The sequence below is a fragment of the Scaptodrosophila lebanonensis genome, unplaced genomic scaffold (assembly GCF_003285725.1).
Source record: "Scaptodrosophila lebanonensis strain 11010-0011.00,11010-0021.00 unplaced genomic scaffold, SlebRS2 tig00000118-arrow-arrow-pilon, whole genome shotgun sequence".
NCBI classification, from domain to species: Eukaryota; Metazoa; Arthropoda; class Insecta; order Diptera; family Drosophilidae; genus Scaptodrosophila; species Scaptodrosophila lebanonensis.
Genome location: NW_022060578.1, coordinates 1052853 through 1071583, shown reverse-complemented (window position 1 = coordinate 1071583; position 18731 = coordinate 1052853). Strand labels below are relative to the sequence as shown.

Sequence of the window (18731 nt, the reverse complement as noted above, 5' to 3'; positions counted from 1 at the left end):
AATTTTTCTGATAGCCAATCAAATTTATTAACAAGCACATAACTCGAGTTCAGTGACTTTGATTAAAAGCACTTGGCCACTAATTGGCATTGACTGCCAGTTGAAACCGTTAACAAGATTTGTAAGTGGAATTTAATTGGCTAGCAATTAACTTTATGTGGCATTAGGCAATTTAATTTTGATTTCAATAATGAAGAAAAGTTATTGCATTTAGTGAGAATAGTCAACTAGACTAAATTTAAGTTAAACGGTGGTTGATATTTGATGAACCAACTGATCGACTGCAGAGATGTGATTACAGATGGCTTGATACACATTTGTTTATAACTCTTGGCCAAAGTTCAAGTTTGCCAAATCGAATGAAATTTATAGACTTGAGAAGCGCCCCATGAGCAGCGTTTGTTTTAGTCTCGTAAATGTGGAGAACATTTAGCCACGAGAATAATCAACACGACGCAATAGATAATTTTTGGACGCCAACCAAGAAAACGCTTGCCAAGCGTTTGATTTGGCGCACATACAGTCTGAAATTTTAAAATTAATAAGGAAAAATTGAGCTAAAATATTCACAAATGGACAGACATTATAATTTGGCTCATTCAAGCGTCATGAAATGAACCCAAACGAAGGCCACGCACTCGGACGAAAAGGTAGGCAGGGAAGGGTTATGGAAATGTTTAGGAAATCAACATTTTAGCTCAATCGATTATGCAATTAGAGGTTAGCAATAAATGTAACTTGTTTACTTACAAATAGTACTGCCCGCCATTTCAATTTCCACTACTTCAAGTACAACTCATTTCCCAAATCTAGGTAAACATCGCCTTGTTGCACCCTCAATCGATAAGGCCACGAGCTTCCACCAGCAGTGCAAAGTCATTTATATTAATAAATCAATTCAATGAAAATTGTAACCTCAACGCGGACACGCAGGCCGGCCAAAGATAAATATCTTTGCATATACTATATGCATAGTATGTATAGTTAGTTACATGTAGATACTTCTGCAATACTCGTATGCATCGAATATAAGTATAGGAAAACCATTAATAGGCACACCATTGCTCATTGCCGATATGTTGCTCCTTTTCGGGTCGGAAGTTGGTTAAAGGCATGCCGTCGAAACGCAATTTGCACAATTGTAATGCCCATTTGAAATAAGGCAACAACAGCCCGCTACAAATGCTTTGAGCTCCATTGCCTGACCATGAACTATCAAAATAGTCTGGTAATGGCACGGTTTGGGGATGATTAGACAGTATAGGCTTTGTATGATTGTTTTAATAACAATCAATGCAGAAGCTAGCTAATCCACTCATAAATTACATAATATACTTATAATTTATATGGTTATGGTTCATTAGCAAGCTATCACGAGTTTAATACCATGACTTTTTAAGATCGTTGTACATATGATATAGTAGTCCGATTTGTCAAACTGGAGTATACTATATGTTGTTTCATTATTAGCGAGGGTGATCAGCCATGACCAATATACCTTTTGCAAGGGTATAAAAAGAGCATTTTAATTCATAACAGTTCTATACGGCAAGGCCATTGGAAGAATATGATGTCCACCGGAAGTTATTTATTTATTGCTATTTATTTTGAACAGGAAGCTTCGGACACAGTTCGATTGGCAGGACTAAAACCAACACGCCACTAACATATATGCAGACACCTCGAAGATGGAGGCAGGAACAGACCATATGCGCTGATGCCTGATTACTACACCATCTTTAATATTCATATTTCTCCCAGAAGAAGATTATGAGCTTGTTTTGTTCGCTTAGGTAACCGACTATTTTAAATGTTAATACAAATTTCGATTTAATTTATATAATATGTATCTATTTTTTACGTTATTTAAGAAAATCATTTTTAATGGAAATGTACCCAGAACTACATTATTCGCAAATATGTTGTGCCAAAAATGTCTGTTTTATTGCAATGGGTTTTTAAAGAGCGTACATAATTTTATCTTAATATAACTTTAAATTTCTCCAGCAACTTTATTATAGAGCTAGTCACACATAAATTCTCATTGTTTTATGTACCGATCAGGTATTTTACTATGCCATAGAGATACCTGGCTTAGGCATAAATTTAAGAATATACATGAATACCAATTTTCCTGATTCTAATTCTTAAAACTTCCAAAATTCCTACGTGCGTACAGATGATCTAAATATCAGCTCATCACATCATACTGATCAAGAATAATTATAGTTTTTATTGTATACCATGCTTTGCTTTGTGTGTTACAAACATTCATAAAACTAGTGACCCTTTTTTCTGTTGGTATTGGGGTATATAAAGTAAAAAAAAGATACATTCAATTCAAATCCTTGCAGAGCACAATAACTGTACTTATGCATACGAACAAAGAAAGCTATACATCAAGATAAGATGGCCGAGCTTTGAAACCCATGTCTTTAAGTTGGTAAGAATGCCTTTTTTATTGGTCAGCGCAACTGGACATACTACCATGAGCTTTAAAACCCATTAACACCGTCCATTTTTTTGTAATACCTGCATGGCTTACAGGTAGAAATTCTTTTAAATGTTGCAGGAAAAAATGTTATAGATAACATTCAAAGTCTTAACGCGTATTTGTCATTACACAAAGATAGTAAACAAAATATGGGTACCCTTGAAAATCAACTGGAACTGAATATCAGGAATTGATGTACTATACATACGAGTATACCAACAAAATGCAAGCGGAAGACATGACTAAGTTTGGAGCACAAATTGATATGAAATCAATTTGATTGACGAGTTAATTTCGATATATGTACATACATATGTATGTGTATATAGTAAGTAAATGTTCACAAATAGATAAACTTTTTATATAAGCATGCGCGCGTGTACATAAATAAATAAATATTTATGCTGTGGGAATCCGACAGACATTGTTAAAAAAGCGAAAAAGCTGCTTACTGAGTCATTTCTCAGTTAAAATAATGTACCACACAGTGTCAAATGGCTTTGAAATGTGAGCCAGCAACAGCACTTGAGAGTGATTCATATCGTTTTACAACTAACAAAATGATTTTTTGAATAGTGAATAGTAACTAAAAATAGATGCTGGACCACTTAGAGCACCAATGCACAGCATGCATTAATCAGTTGCTCTGAAACTACATTCAGAAGCAACAATATTTATATAAATACTATACATAAGTATGTACATACATACATACCATGCACACGTACATAACTCGTAAGTATGTTCAAAAATGCTGTTCTTTGCTATGCGTATCTCAGGTATTTTACTTGAGCTGTTACCTTCGATTTTCGCTGCTTTTCCATTCAACAACAACAGTGACAACAACCACAAAGTGAGAGGCAACCGGCAGTGGCAATGGCAGCTGTTCTTAGTTGTTGCTCTCCTCGATGTGCGCTCTCTTGAAATATTTGGACGTCTGCGACCCCGTCTTGTTTCGCAGTTGTTGTCTGCCAATACTTTATGGTTTTATAAATAACAACATTTCATAACATATTTTGTTCAGTTCACAAACGCGGACACGTATACATTGTTTCAATTATCAAAATTACTTGTTTCTTACACGCTTTGCGAAATGTGATTTCTCAACTTTCTAAAGAGAGACCGCAGCGCACAATAAACTTTTTACACAATCTGTACGTAAAGGGAGAACTGTAAAAACACAGCTTGCTTCAATATACATACATATGTCCATATGTATGTACATACATAAGGTCTTGTTGTAAATATTATGCACGCAAGTAAACAAAACGAGCGGATGGAGCGATGGAAAACAAACTGCTGCGAGCGCTATTCAGTAGAGAACTGAGACTGACAAAATCGTAGCCAGGCCGGTGCTCTTCCAGTGGCTGGCTAACAGCAACTTAACAGTGTTTGCGGCTCTGTTAACAGCACCTCTGTTGCGGACAGAAAACGTAACAATTTCATTGCAGCCAACTACATTTTTAATGAGTAGATGTTAAAGCAAAAGATCCCCATTCCTTCACATTCAACTCGCACTGGGAATTGTAAAAATATTCTTTTTTAATTGAATTTGCCGGCCAGTGCCCACAAAAATCGCGTCATCGGTCAATCCGCACATTAAACTGCACCTTACTTGTAAATTGGATTTGGTCTTGATGTGGCGTGCAATATACTGGTCTAGTATGTATATACCAAACAGCAGCGAGGATAACTACACGTATTCGTATGTAGTTTTATAATTACAAAACACATACCCTGCATTCTCATGTCTGCCTCTACACTCTACATAGCATTCAACAAAATTTCAATAGCGAGTTCGTGGCATTTCCATATCGATCGCTAGCATATCCTTGCCTAAAGTTGGCGTGGGCAGCACATTTCCACAAACACAAATGCACACACACAAATATGTATGTGTAGTCTCTTACATAGTGTAGTATCCTTGTACTTGAACAATCAATTGGCAAGCTGTTGGATTTGCACAAAGTGCACATATTCGTAATTGAAATCTAAGGACAACTTACACATGCAAAAACGACAGCTTTGATTGCAATTCTCGGTCCTGTTTTATATTGATATTAGAGCTTAAGGCAACATAATAGCTGCATAATAGTAATACTTACATAGATGGTTTTAATTGACTGTGATACTTGTATATTAGAATTACGTTCTTATTCCCATTAGAACTCTTTGGGAGTAAATGAACCTAAATTTGTAGCTGTGACTTTAGAGTTTAGCTATACTTGAGAAACGAAGCATAAAGAAACATTAATAAAAAAAAGGATGCAACTGGATTAGTTGGAGACAAACTTCCCAAAAATATAAAATTATTGAAAAATTGCTAAAAGCATGGGATTTGAAAGTGAACCGGGAAAACACAAACATGGCCTTAGAAAATTTATGTATGTATACCAACTTTGGGTTTTTCTAGCGGATATTTCATGCCCGTTATCCTTGCGCTCTTACAGACGAACAGTCAGATATTGCTATATCGGTTAGCCTCGTTATACTGATGAAAACTTCATATTCCTTTTTCTGGGTGTTTTCGCATTAAACATGTATGCCTTTTTATCCTTTGGGCTCATAACAATTGTGAAAATTGTTTATTAAGTAATGTGGGAAATATAACTTTTAAAAGTGTGCTCTCAAACGATTGTAGAATATGACGAAGCTCATTAGACTTATATTAGTAGTGCACATATTTTAAACATTACACAAAACGAATATTTGTTGGGGCCACATTCAAAGCACCACAAACAAAAATAAACCGTCTGCGCCGCATGTTATGTAAATGGCAAGTGCTGCTCAAGGACAATCGATGGTGGTTGTGGTGGAGACAACTACGGCATTTGTTCTGCGAGACGCAATACAACACCCGAAAATAGGAAACCAGCATGAAAAGAACCAAACACAGGCAAACAAATGAGCAGCAAGCCATTGCGGCTCAGCAGTTGCCACTTCAAAGGCGACAAACCCCCACCCCACCAAAACAAACAAAAAAGAACAATACAAATTTATTACACTTTCGCAATGGCCATGTATGGGGAGGAAAAAGCACGCTGTATGGGAAGCCAGTGGCGTATATAAGATAATAAATACTCTGTAAGGGGCGTGACGCAGAAGCAATATCATTCTGAATCTGTGTGTGACTGTGTTTAGCTGTCAAGGCATTTTCCTCATAACAAAACTAAATCATGTAACCAGCGACGGAAACAAAAAACAACAAACATGGCGGCAGCTAGACTTCTTCCGCCTTCTTTTATACTTGTATAATGCCGCATACCAATACAAGCATATGCACATATACTTTTGGGAAGTATAGCATACTATCGAGCGCTGCATTCAGCTTTCTTGCCATTGTAACTTTTATGGCCATAAGATGTCATCTGCAGTGGCGGAGAGTGGTGGGCAGATGGGGCATTGTGTTGCACCATGACATAGAACGCGTCTTGTCAACTTGTTTTGGTTTAGCCGGACATGCGCACTGCCTGCCACTTGGCGAAAAACATCTGTTTACAATAGGCGGCGTGGGCGAGCGGGAGAACGTATGTACCTGGCACACCAGCTTTTTGCCTACCGCAACCGCCGAACTTAAAGCCTGTTTCTTCATACCCTTCAGGCCGCTCTCTATTGGCCTGCCGTATATGTACATGTTAATGTACATACATACATAAATGAATGCACACATGTAATTGCATTTGTAAATCCGATTGCATCACACATTAAGACAGCAGGCCAAAGTCCACAAAAAGCTTGATATACAGAGTCTAACAGAGTTAACGACAGAAATGGCAGAAATACATAATATTATATAAGCCGTATACACACACTACATATAGTATATATGTACATATGTACAAAAATCTATGTATGTATAAAATCATATACGCCTACACGCTTCGTACTTGACATGCAATCAGACACATTTGTAATTGAAGTAGACATTAACTTACCATTTTTGAAGTTTCTACCAAGATTTGAATACTGGGCACGCCTAATTTTATGTGTAATTGATTACAATTTTGTAAAGCGCTTCAATAAAACTGCAAGCATTTTAAAATTTTCATGTTTCTTCTTTTTTTGTTGAATGAGCTTTGATTTCAGCTTATGCAATTTCTGGCATACTACAAATTACACTAATAACTTTTCCTTTTATTGCTAACACACCCGCACAGACACCACTAATACACACGCTCATACATGTACACGTACATACATACATAGAACGGCGGCGTTAGCTTAAAGCGAGCGCTTCAGCACATTGCAATTCTGCATTAAATTTGCTGTTTTCATATAAACAGCAAACAATTTGATGTGATTTTTGTGAAAATTTGTGTAATTGCTAAAATAATACTGCCGTCGGGCCATTGCCACTACAAATCGGAAACGAATCGCGCTGATGACTGAATTTTTCTATACCATTAGCAAATCTTCACGTGAGTGAAACTTCGATGCATCAGGACATCATAGGGATGCAAAGCTAAATCGATAAGTGTTATCGCCCACAATGTACTAAGTTTGGCTTAGCGCCAGATCTCTATGCGAAGAACCGTTATCAGTGAATTGAAAGAAGCAAGAACACATTGCATTGAATTTTGCAGTGCAGTTTGCAATCATCACTGTCGGGCGTGTGATTGTGTAAAAATAGATTGTTTTTGTTTTTTTTGCTTCCGTGCATGTGCTTTATTTTGTTTAACGTTAAAATCCATTAAGCTACTATTCCATAATGACTGGCGCTGCAGCTGTGCTCTTTACAATCACAGTGCCGACTGCTGTTGAGGAGCAACGCATGAGGAATGTCTATGTGGACAAGCAAATGGCAGAGCCAACGGCAATGGCCGATACAAATACAAGTGAGCCCGAGACGGATGCACAAAGTAGGCAAACTATAAGTCTGACAATGAGCGAGACGGTAGCCACGCCACAATCTGAAGCATTTCCACAACGTTGCAATTTATTGCCGACTGTGCAGGTACAATCGGCAGACGCACCATCTTGCCCTGCTCTCGATCTCCCCGTGGACACTCCCATCGAACAGGTGCTGCGCGAGATCTTACGCAAATTTAAAATCGCTGCTGTGTGGCTTAGTAATGTGGAGGGCAGCATGTATCAGATCACATTTACAATTGAGTTTAATGAGGTGTACGAGAAACTGCACGAAGCGCTACAGGAATGGGGTATAGGAGATCGGGAAGGCTCGACAGTGTCGGTTATGAATTGCATAGCCACCAAGTCGTATGTCCGTTACGAAGAGGACGAATACGCAGATCTATCTAGCAATCAATATAGGTACAGAAACAACAAATTTCGCAAAGCTCGAATAATTCATCTGATTTTTTCATAGCAGTGCAAATGCAAAAAAGCATGGTGCTTGGAATCGCTTCATGAACTCCGTCCGGTCGCGTCTTAATGTGGCTCAAATAGTTCGAGACGTGCGTCAGGATGCGGCGATAACATTTGATTTTTGTATATTGCTAGTGTCGGCAGCGTGAGTATTGTGGTCAGCGAATGCTTTATCCCTTTTGTCGATCCATCCACTATTTCACAGTGTGCTGGCCTCATTCGGGCTTGTTGAGAACAGCACTATATTCCTTGCCTCGAGCATGCTGATATCCCCGCTTATGGGTCCCATCATAGCGGCGATCTTTGGCACTGTCATCGAGGAACGCACTTTACGACGACTGGGAATGCAGAACGAACTAATAGGTATTTTACTTGCCACGGTGGTGGGCTTCCTCTTCGGTCTGGTTGTGTGTACAACAGACAAGAAGTATGGAATTGGCGAGGGTTTGACTGCGGAGATGCTATCGCGCTGTGATCTTCACTCGCTCATTGTAGGCGTATTTACGGCAATACCTTCGGGCGCGGCAGCAGCCATTGGCATATTAGGCGGCAACATCGGATCGCTGGTGGGTGTGGCCATTTCTGCATCGTTGCTACCACCGGCTGTTAACTCTGGTTTGCTTTGGGCCCTGGCTTGCATATACAAGTTATTTGAGAACGATGATTCCCGCTATTTGTACGTTGTGAAGTCGCATAAATATTCTAACAATCAAGCGGCGGAATTAGCCATACATGGGAGCATCAGCATGTGCCTGACCCTCTCTAATATTCTTTGCATCTATGTGATGGGGATTTTGGTGCTAAAGGTGAAGGAGATCGCGCCAGTTATAGCGCGCAACAATAGCGACTTCTGGAAGCACGATATTAAGCTGGCGCGCTGCAGAGCACAACATGACATTGTATCTACCGATGCGGCTATAATGGACGAGTTCACAAACCTGGATAAGGAGGATCAACGAGCTTTAGGTATTGATTGCGAATTCCTGCAGGAATTGGATAAGGATTCGTACCAGCACACATGGTCCCCAATCATCAAAAGAAACAGTTTTCAAGAACGTGAAGCACGCAACAGTTTGTCCACCATACATCGCCTGGAAAAGCTTTATACAACCATTACCAACACAAGCGAACGCTGGTAAGTGAAACTACCAACTCGTCAGCATTTATAGTTTTACATATGAAAGTTACAGGCAAGGTAAAGGTCTATCTCGCCGCACCACACAGAGGGCTCCAGATGCGACGTCTTGTATGCTCCCTCGTCCACGTTTCGCCACAATGCCGTGTGAGATCAATAAACTTCAAGTTCCCCAGGCCACCGCCGTCGTCGATGTGCTGAACGAACAACAAACGACAAAAAGATTTACAGTCACTCCTGCCACTGATGTCCTGAATTGATGAACGCTTTACAAAGTACCACTGTATAATCAACATTATTATTTATGTATTAACTGATTTGTCTCTATCACAAACTAAAAATCAACGGCACTGGGTCCTTGACGATCAGCTTTTACTTGTGCACGGCCACGTTTCAGCTGCAGCCGCTGGCGGGCGGCTTTCTCCTGCCTTCGCCTAATCTTCTCCAGTGTCTCTTCGCTAGGTGACGCAGCCTCTACTTCTTGGGCCCGAATGATTGCACGCAGCTTTTCCAACGCATCAGCCAAGTTGAGCTGCTGTGAGCGTGTCAGGTCACTTTTGATGCAAAAGTATCCCTCCTTTGTGATTTTGTTCTGCAACTGTTTTTGGGAGTATAGATGAAAAACTCACATTTTTCATTTTTATATACTACATGAATGTGCATAATTAGATCACTTACTGCCTTCAGTAGCTTCGCACGCGTCTTATCGGGTATCCACTTTGCCTCGGCCAGCTTGAAGCGCACATCCACTTTTGTGTTCACCGTGTTGACATGCTGACCACCTGGCCCTGAGCTGCGACTGTAGGTTATCTCAAGTTTATCCATAGGAACGTAACCATTAAACTTGTCCCCGTCGCTGGGAGGCTAAAATTAAATAGTTATTATTGTGTTATTCTATAACTGTAGTTGGGATAATCACCGGTGGCGGCGTGTAGAGCTGCAGTCGAACGTTTGGATATATTTTGTCCAACGACAAGTCGCTTTTATAAGATAATTGGCGACCTAGCACTGTCGCACCGCCATAAGAGTTGCTGTGCTGTAAAATTCGAATAAATGCACACGATATTTTGTTCATTTTAATTGAAAAAGTTAAAAAACGGCAGGTTATTACGACAGCTAGGTATGGACTACAACATCGATATCGTGACTCTCTCACAAATATTTGTCATGCCATATCTAGCGGTATCGACTATCGATTCCATAACTGAACCACATCGTGCTGCGAGCATGCAAAATGGAAGTGGACCATGAAAAACAGGAGGCTCCATTCCTCGGATTTTCGGAGAACATTATACGTGAAAGGAGTGCCGAGATTGTGTCCGGCGGGAACGTGTTTTACAATCCCGTGCAGGAGTTTAACCGTGATCTTAGCATTGCCGTTATAAACGTATATTTTCAACGATTGGTAAAGGAGCGGCACGAGCGTGCGTTGAAAAAGCAACACACACAACAACAACCCACCGAAACACCGCCACCTGTAGAGTCGCAGGCGACATACGTAGCCGGTACCCAGTACGAGGATGGCTTGCGCATTTTGGAAGCGCTGTCGGCCACAGGTTTGCGCAGTATTCGCTATGCCAAAGAAATAGCCGGCGTACACACCATTGTGGCCAATGATTTGTCGAAGCAAGCGGTGGAATCGATTAAGGCCAACGTGCAACATAACGGTGTGGAGCACCTGGTTGAGACGAGCCATGCGGATGCAATGTAAGTCAAGGTGATGCCTAATGTTAGGTCGGTTCTTCCGAACTAGTTCCAAAAACCGGGGTTTTAAAATTTAAATACTGAACTAGCTTTTTAGGTCTAGTTCCTTCTATTTTAAATTACTTTTGTCGTTAAACGAAATAGGCTTGAAGGCTGCATTTCTCTATAAAAAGTATTTGGGAAAATATAAGGAAACTTGAATAAGAAAATTGAATTACCCATTCAAGCTAAAGCCCTTACGCTAAAAAGCAACGTCAGAACAGAATTTCTTCCTTTTTTGCCAAATAGATTGTCTAGGGGATTTTTTCGTTGCCAGAAAAAGTTTATTTATACATATGTATGTAAGTTAATTTGACTTTTTAGACATACATATGTATGTATATTTATTTTAACTTAAATTCTAAACTAATTAAATATACTATACACATATGAATTAAAATTAAATTAGCGATAGAGTATTGTCTGAAGGTTGTTCAGACTTATTCAAAACGAGTCTAAAAATCTTTATTTAACATTAAAAAATGTTCTTAACAATGTTGTTTCAAAATTGAAAACGCAGGTAAAATTTTCCCCGGGGGCTTGGCCAATATAGTAGTAGTAGTAGACGGTTTGCTATAGAAGCCTGCGTATAGATAGAACAAATGTATATATATTTGGGGTTTAAGCTGCTAATGCACATATATGTATGTATGTACATACATGTATGTAAGCGGAAAGACGGACAAACATTTCCTATTAGGAAACTCGCGTTTTTGAATTTTAGGGATGGGCTTCTCGCATAAGAAGTAACAGTTTGAAATCAGTTGGAAATGATCGGAGCTTCGAATGTGCAGAGAATAAAATACGTATAGCGTGTGAAGGATATAACCAGTTCTTTCTTTTAACGCAGGACCGTCATGTACTTATCAACGCCGGCGGCGAAACGCTTCGATGCTGTGGATTTGGATCCTTATGGCTGTCCAAATCGTTTTCTAGATGGTGCAATACAATGCCTAGTCAATGGTGGTCTGTTGCTCGTCACCGCAACGGATATGGCCGTCTTGGCAGGCAATATGCCAGAGGCGTGTTTTGCAAAATACGGATCTGTGCCACTGCGCATGAAATGTTGCCATGAGATGGCACTGCGTATACTTCTGCACTGTATCGAAACGCACGCCAATCGCTACGGGAAATACGTTGAGCCCCTGCTGAGCATATCTGCCGACTTCTACGTGAGAATCTTTCTACGTGTGCATGTCGGACAGGCACAGTGTAAATACAGCATGAGCAAGCAATCAATGGTCTACCAGTGCACGGGCTGTGAAACCCACACGCTGCAGCCATTGGGCATCATAAGGCACAGTCCGTCCCCAGAGAATCCGCAAAAGGTGAAGTTTAGCATACCCACTGGACCGGCAGTGGGCAGCAGTTGCCAGCATTGCGGTCACAAGCACCATATGGGCGGTCCGATCTGGTCGGCGCCTATACACAATACGGACTTCGTCACGGATTTGCTCAATGCTGTGCGTTGTGAGCCCTTGTCTGCATGTACCACTCAACGACGAATTGTGGGCATGCTGTCCATGGTGCTGGAAGAGCTGCAGGATGTGCCCCTCTACTATACACCCGATAAGCTCTGTTGCGTGCTTAAGCTAGAAATAGTGCCTATGCTGAAGCTTCGTTCGGCCCTACTGCATGCGGGCTACCGCGTCTCCTACTCGCATGCCAGCAAAAACTCGCTTAAAACGGATGCACCGCCAGCGGTGCTCTGGGACATCCTGCGATGCTGGAACAAGCGGCATCCGGTACGAGCAGAACGCATGATCGAGGGCACTCCCCTGCAAGCCATACTCGCAAAACCGTGCAGTGCTGATTACGAATTTGACAAGCTGCATGAGGCCGCAAATCCGAGCAGTCGCAAGCAGGCACTCTCACGCTTCCAGGAGAATCCTACACCGCACTGGGGACCTGGCACCCGCGCTACCATTATGTAAGTAACTTGCGCGTACACCCTGCAGTGCTCTTGCTAATGTCCATTTCTCGACAGGATCGGTGATAACAAAATGCCCAAGAGTTATCGTAACCAAAACAAAAAACAACGCCATAAAGCAGCGCCGGAGGCTTCAGAGGTGGAACTGCAGCTGGAAGAACCAACTGGTGCGGCCAAACAGCCGAAACTGATGTCTCCTGCGTGACTTGCACTTATGACGTTGCTCTGTAAATTTTATTCAATTTTCCCAATAATTATATGTTGTATCGTGTTCCTCTGTGAATTATTGTACGTGCAGTTAGCCAAAAAAAAAAAAACAAAAAACACTGGTTTGGTCTAGTAGCGGAAGAAGTTGCCGTCCGAAGTCTGGCGGGAGAAGCCATTGTTGACCAATTGATTATGTACACCACTACAAATAAGCTTTACGCTATGGGGGTGAACCTTTTCCTTGCAACCACCTGGGGAGCAAATATATATGTATATAGTAGAAATGTGCTTTTCCTCAACTAACTTCGATTCACACTCACCAATACGCAACGGATGGCCCAGTGCATCCTCCTGTTTCCTACGAACCGTGCGAGTGTTGCGTAGGACACGGAAGACCTTGATTTTTGCCCCAATTTCTTTTTCAGCAGCCGGTGCTGACCAGCTGGTGACGGCCTTGCACGTTTCCCGCTGCAGCACCGAATCCACCTTTTCCGGAAATGCCTCGCGGCTATGATCATACCGCGACTGCAGCTGCAAGTCCAACGAATCCCGCGGTACATTCGGATTGCCGCGATAGCGTTTGCTGCATCGGACCGAGTTCATGGTCTGGTGGTAATAGAGGCGCTCGTGTGGCTTCAAATGACTATACCAGTTTTTGGCACCCGGCGGTGGTGGCGGCGGGGCCGGCATTTTACAAAGGTAGGTGCCCTCATTGCGGAGGTCCGGTTCGAAGGATTCATTGCGAACCGCTACGTATGTGTATTGGATCATTGTGCCAAAGACTTGGGGAATACCCAAAAATAAAGCCAGTAAGGGAATGCAAAAGACACGCTGTAAGCCTCAAGTTCAATTTTAGCTTTTTCCGACTTTCTTATTTTTCAGTGTTCGGTTTAACCAATTTTCTGTAAAAGTGAGTGGAGTTTGAAAGTTTTACGTTGTCCTGGTTACGTTTTGTCAATGAAATGTTTGGTTGCTTTGCTTTGTTATATGTATTTACATAGTATATGCATATGTATGTCCCTAGCGCTTATTTTTAAATCAATTCATTCCAATTAAATCAAATTTAAAAAATGTTCAAAAATTAAATTAAATTCAAAATAAAATAATTAGAAGAACCTAGCACTTATTTTAAATTTCTATCATACTTGCTGACAATAAAGTGGGATCGTCTATCAAATAAAAAGTATATGTTTTCTGAGCCTGCCAGAACCATTTAGAACCATATAGAACCATTTGTCCTGACTAATTGGCGATTAACTCGCAGCCCAAACAGTAAGAGCTAGGATGCTGAAATTCGAGCACAAATTTCTTTTCACAGTGTAGGTGAGCAGAAAATTCGATTGATTCCAAAGGGGGAAATTGGGCTTCAAAGTATCTGGAACAGTAACCTTTTCTGTGACGAAACCAGTGACGCGTTAACAGACGCGCGTAAATGAACAGTAAAAAAAAAAACTGGTAAAGAATTAAAATGAAAATGCATCATACTAACAATACAATATGAAAAGCAAGCGAACTTGGTGTTCTCCTCTTGTTTACATTTGAAATATAGCTGCATGTACGCAAGGATAAAATAAACCCGCACTCGTTAGCAGTTGATTTGCCTTCTGTTTATTTCTGCCCATCTGGTAAGTCGTGATTTTTAAGAGGAATATTTTTAATGCGAAATATAACTGCGTTGTCTGAGGCTCTTGAAAGCCATTTTATAGCCATTTTCTAGCGATTTTTATAGCCTGTACCCAAAGGGTGAAAGGCTATACTAGTTTTGTGCGCATGTATGTAACACACAGAAGGAGGCGTGGCAGACCCCGCAAAGTATATATATTCTTGATCAGGATGAGAAGACGAGTCGATATAGCCATGTCCGTCTGTCTGTATGAGCGCAAGGATCTCAGTAAGTACAAGAGCTAGGATAACCAAAATTGGTATCAAGGTTCCTATAAGCCCTAGGCAGAACGAGTTTGTTTATTTTTTCTGATACACCCCCCACTCCCCCGCAATTCGTATTTTTTCTTATAACTTCCGTAATTCTCGGATTTTAAAAATTAATTTTGGTAGGTACATCCAGTTAGTACTGCGCTGCCTGCAGCTCTGTCGGCAGCGCTGCCCGCAGCTGTTGTTGTTGCTGCTTTTGTTCAACTTTGTGCTGCATACATACACGCATATGAACACGCATAGGTACGTGATGTAAATGTATGCTGTTTAAACTGAACATAAACATGTATTCTAATTTAATTAAATTAATTATTTTAATTAATTAATTCATTCATTTTTTTTAATAATTTAATTTATTTAAATTTTTTTTTTTTTAATTTTTCCTTTTTGTGGAGAGTACAGGCTATTTTACTGTCGGGCTTGCTCGACTGTAGCGTTCTATCTTGTTCTATATATTTTTAGTGGCTTTTCCATCGAGCGAGTTTTCTAGCTCGATAACCATTTTCTAGCCATTCTTTTCCAGTCAAATGTAGATTAGCCAACCATCGTTGATGCATAATTATAAAGGCTCCCCTCACCAATCTATAAATAGTTACCTCAAATTGAGTCATTCAATGCAACCATAAGGTTTCATTTCGCCCAGATACACCTACTTTTTTTTTCAACCGACGCTAAACTTGATTTGCATTCGGAAAGAATACAAAAATTTTATACTGTTTCCTAAGAAGTTCTTGGGGCCTTATTTTTGTTGACAGTGTAGGTGAGAAAGAAAAAGCCGCTTTTCAGCCTAGTACCATTGGAACTATCATTGCTGCAACAACTCTTGTCATGCTGATGATATACATACATAATAGTATGGATTTGCTCTACAGCGAAGGACATAGAAAACCAAGAATGTAATGATAGTCAAACGGACCCAGCTTTTAAACACCCTGTATCCAACCTAGATTAATAATGACGTGCCAAAAACTAAATTAAATTATGACAGATTTGAGCCAAAGCAGCTGCAGTTGGCAGAGATTACATTTATTACTATAACTTCCTTTCAAATTGACCCACTTTGGCGAAACTTTGCATACGAACACACAATTACTAACCGGAATTTGACTAAAGTTGAATATTCCACGAATACGGAAGCTATGGAAAATCATCAATAGCGTTGCAAATAAAAAAAATTGCAGAGCTTTCCATTTTTAACCCTTAGGTAAAGCGAATGAAAAGACAAACATCTTGCGCGGTTTTTATCATCACTTTATTTAATGTAAGGATTGGCATTATAAGCTATGTATATTGAAGCACCAAAATCTGCAAAAGGAATTTAAATTTCTAATCCATTTTACGGCTGACTTACATTTGGGGCTTCGTGTTAACGATGTGGACCTGTCTTGGCTGCAATGGAGCTGAAATGTTATTAGCAATTTGTACTTCGAATGCTTACCAGAGCTCTGGGCACAACGTCCTTAAAGACATCCATCCAGCAAGTAATTCGATATCGTCAATTCGTACGCTTTTTTAACTGCAAAGTTCGCTAAATTCAAAAGTACGCCCAAAACAGCAACTCAGCAAAACACCAACAGAAATTAACGCTCATGCAGGCAGGAATAAGTACGAAAAAGTAGTTAACGGCAAAAACACCAGAAAGTTGGCAGACTGCAATATATGCAGTACAGGTAAAAAAATCGCGGCGAACTAACGAGGCGTCGTGCAGCAACCTCAGCGGCGGCGGCGGCAACAGCAGCATCATCAACAATTTGAAGAAGGTCGAGCGCAGCTCGTAAAGATGCAGCATTACAGCAACAACTGCAGTAGCAACAGCAGCGACGACGACCGGGACGGCAGGCAAGGCTCGCTCTGGTGTCTCCAATCTGCTTTGATCGGTTCAATTGCCGCTGTTTCGATGCCCAATTTATTTAACCAGCTGCTCGCGCGTCGCTCGCTTTCCCTCGCCTACGACTCGCCAACATAATATTTACATTTTTAAGCCTGAACATGACTGCAACAACCGCCACACCATTGCCTGCATATATATAAATATGTAAAATGTTGGAAAGCTTGTTAATAAGGTTTGTTGAAAACAATAAAAAGCGCAAACAACAAACACAAAAATTACCGAGGGGAAAAAAAAAAAACGTTAAGAGAATACAGAAGTAGGTAGCGCCTAAATACATCTATGGATGTCTAACTAATGGCAGTTACGTTTGTTTGTACATGTATTTCGAGTTTTATTTTAAAGTATGTGTGTGCCTATCCTTTCACAAATCTTGTGGGCTAAAAATACAAGAAACTCAAGTCATAACATGAAATTCCTATTACTGTGTCAAATCGTATTCTCCAACTCACTTGTGTTAAGCAGTTTAACAATGCCAATAGTGATAAGAGTAGAAAATGTACTCGAAACACATATCGTATCATCATACAATTCTAAACAATTTTCATTTTGACTTGGCGCTGTGGATAACTTAGGATTAAGTGTACTATAATATATATTTGCGTGTATGATATACGTTTTGTTTATGTCTAATGCATTTATACCTGCTGTTCTGGTACAGCATGAGTGTTGGCTGAGTCGATGGGTGTTTTGTTGCCTGGAACATCCACCACCATAGTAGTCCGGGTGGCTAAACGGGATAAAATACACATTTCAATGAAGGATGCGCAAATATCACCCAACGCCTATCTTACCAGATATTATGGAAAGTATTCGAATAGCAATTAAGAGCGACTTCGGCTGCGTGAGGCCCCAATGGCTCCAATGCCATTTCGGCTGTCACCACGGACGGGGGAGAACTTGTTGCGGCGACCTGGCGAACGACTGTCAGCGGATCGGGAGCGAGAGCGTGGTGAGTACGAACGACGACGCGGACTACGCGATCGACGACGCATGGGTGAACGAGACCGACGACGTCCACCTCCGCCACCACCCCCAGTTCCACCACCACGACGATTACTGGTACTATTACGACGAGTTGGCGAAGAAGGACGACCATAGCGGGCCATTTGAACACGTAACTCCCTCCCGTCTAGCATGCGGCCGTCCATGGCCTCAAGTGCATCCTCAGCATCGCGTTTGTCATAGAAGCTGCAAAGAAAAGAAAATATAAATGAAGTACACGTACATATTCACGTATGTGAAAGTTCCAACTTTCTACAATTTGGCAGCTTTGTTGTATTCAGCGTATGTCGCCTAGTAAAGGTTCGTAGGCAACAGTTGCAATTTGAATACAATTTATCTGGCATTTAATGACTGAGAAAAAGTCGCAGAGTATGCAAAAATTTTCTTAATGTGCAAAAATAAATGCAAATCTAACCTCACACTCGACAGTAACTTACCGAACAAAGGCAAAACCACGACTCTCGCGTGTATATCGATCACGTGGTATGTAAATGTCACCAACTTCACCGCAGCGTTCGAAAACGCGACGCAAGTCCTCCGGAGTAGTCCGATATGTGAGATTATCAACCTGCAAATCAAATAGTTATTTTATATATTTTTTTTGTGCACAGGCGAGTATGTATGTATGTATAATAGAATGGTTAGATAACGAAAAAAAAACCGCCTCACAAATGGCGACGGCTGCAGCACTAGCCGCCATATTGCGTATATATGTACCTTCAATGAGACCATGCCGTCAATTCTTGGTGGAGGTCGCGCACCACCTCCAGCACCACCACCGCCACTTGCACTCATTGCTTAGGAAATATTTTAACAATAAAATGTATTTGTTAATATGCTTATCTACTTTTTGTTAACACAATTTTACACAGTAAACTTGAAGCGCCCTTCCACAAACGTCTACACCGAACGAAAATCAAAAGGGAAATGAAGAATAATGGCAGCCGGGCCGGCTACACACGCTATATGTCAATTCAGTGCTACCCTACCAAATGTCAAACGTTCTTAATCAACACTGAACAAGTCTAGGGCTGCAATTCAATTGGGAGCAACTCAGTATATTTTTACGCGT

At 40.7% G+C, this 18731-nt stretch overlaps 6 protein-coding genes across 8 annotated transcripts; 2 read left to right on the top strand and 4 right to left on the bottom strand.

Moving 5' to 3' along the window:
* Positions 1–6694: 6694 nt before the first annotated feature.
* On the bottom strand, positions 6695–6854 carry LOC115628576. The gene has a single exon (XM_030524759.1). It carries the CDS (start codon positions 6842–6844, stop codon positions 6716–6718), a length of 129 nt encoding a protein of 42 aa, XP_030380619.1. The 5' UTR covers positions 6845–6854; the 3' UTR covers positions 6695–6715.
* A 215-nt stretch (positions 6855–7069) lies between these two features.
* Positions 7070–9311, top strand: LOC115628479. Of its 2 annotated transcripts, none has more exons than XM_030524602.1 (4): positions 7070–7765; positions 7824–7964; positions 8025–8954; positions 9010–9311. In XM_030524602.1, exons 1-4 carry the CDS (start codon positions 7203–7205, stop codon positions 9212–9214), a joined length of 1839 nt encoding a protein of 612 aa, XP_030380462.1. In that variant the 5' UTR covers positions 7070–7202; the 3' UTR covers positions 9215–9311. The 2 variants fall into 2 exon arrangements, with proteins under 2 accessions (XP_030380462.1, XP_030380461.1); XM_030524601.1 differs by having other exon boundaries at positions 7821–7964.
* Positions 9231–10061, bottom strand: LOC115628480 (peptidyl-tRNA hydrolase ICT1, mitochondrial). The gene is made up of 3 exons (XM_030524603.1): positions 9874–10061; positions 9633–9818; positions 9231–9552 (listed from the first exon to the last, which is right to left on the bottom strand). The coding sequence occupies exons 1-3, from the start codon at positions 10027–10029 to the stop codon at positions 9289–9291; spliced, it is 606 nt and encodes a 201-aa protein (XP_030380463.1). The 5' UTR covers positions 10030–10061; the 3' UTR covers positions 9231–9288.
* A 109-nt stretch (positions 10062–10170) lies between these two features.
* Positions 10171–12898, top strand: LOC115628506 (probable tRNA (guanine(26)-N(2))-dimethyltransferase). The gene is made up of 3 exons (XM_030524649.1): positions 10171–10661; positions 11548–12627; positions 12685–12898. The coding sequence occupies exons 1-3, from the start codon at positions 10189–10191 to the stop codon at positions 12830–12832; spliced, it is 1701 nt and encodes a 566-aa protein (XP_030380509.1). The 5' UTR covers positions 10171–10188; the 3' UTR covers positions 12833–12898.
* On the bottom strand, positions 12712–13723 carry LOC115628507. The gene is made up of 2 exons (XM_030524650.1): positions 13155–13723; positions 12712–13085 (listed from the first exon to the last, which is right to left on the bottom strand). Exons 1-2 carry the CDS (start codon positions 13603–13605, stop codon positions 12964–12966), a joined length of 573 nt encoding a protein of 190 aa, XP_030380510.1. The 5' UTR covers positions 13606–13723; the 3' UTR covers positions 12712–12963.
* A 2273-nt stretch (positions 13724–15996) lies between these two features.
* Positions 15997–18577, bottom strand: LOC115628476 (serine/arginine-rich splicing factor 2). 2 transcript variants are annotated; one of them, XR_003995802.1, is made up of 5 exons: positions 18377–18577; positions 18097–18227; positions 17449–17845; positions 17299–17384; positions 15997–16783 (listed from the first exon to the last, which is right to left on the bottom strand). XR_003995802.1 is itself a non-coding variant. In XM_030524597.1 (4 exons), the coding sequence occupies exons 1-3, from the start codon at positions 18452–18454 to the stop codon at positions 17479–17481; spliced, it is 576 nt and encodes a 191-aa protein (XP_030380457.1). In that variant the 5' UTR covers positions 18455–18576; the 3' UTR covers positions 16959–17384; positions 17449–17478. The 2 variants fall into 2 exon arrangements, 1 of the variants encoding a protein (XP_030380457.1); XM_030524597.1 differs by lacking the exon at positions 15997–16783 and having other exon boundaries at positions 16959–17384; positions 18377–18576.
* Positions 18578–18731: the final 154 nt, after the last annotated feature.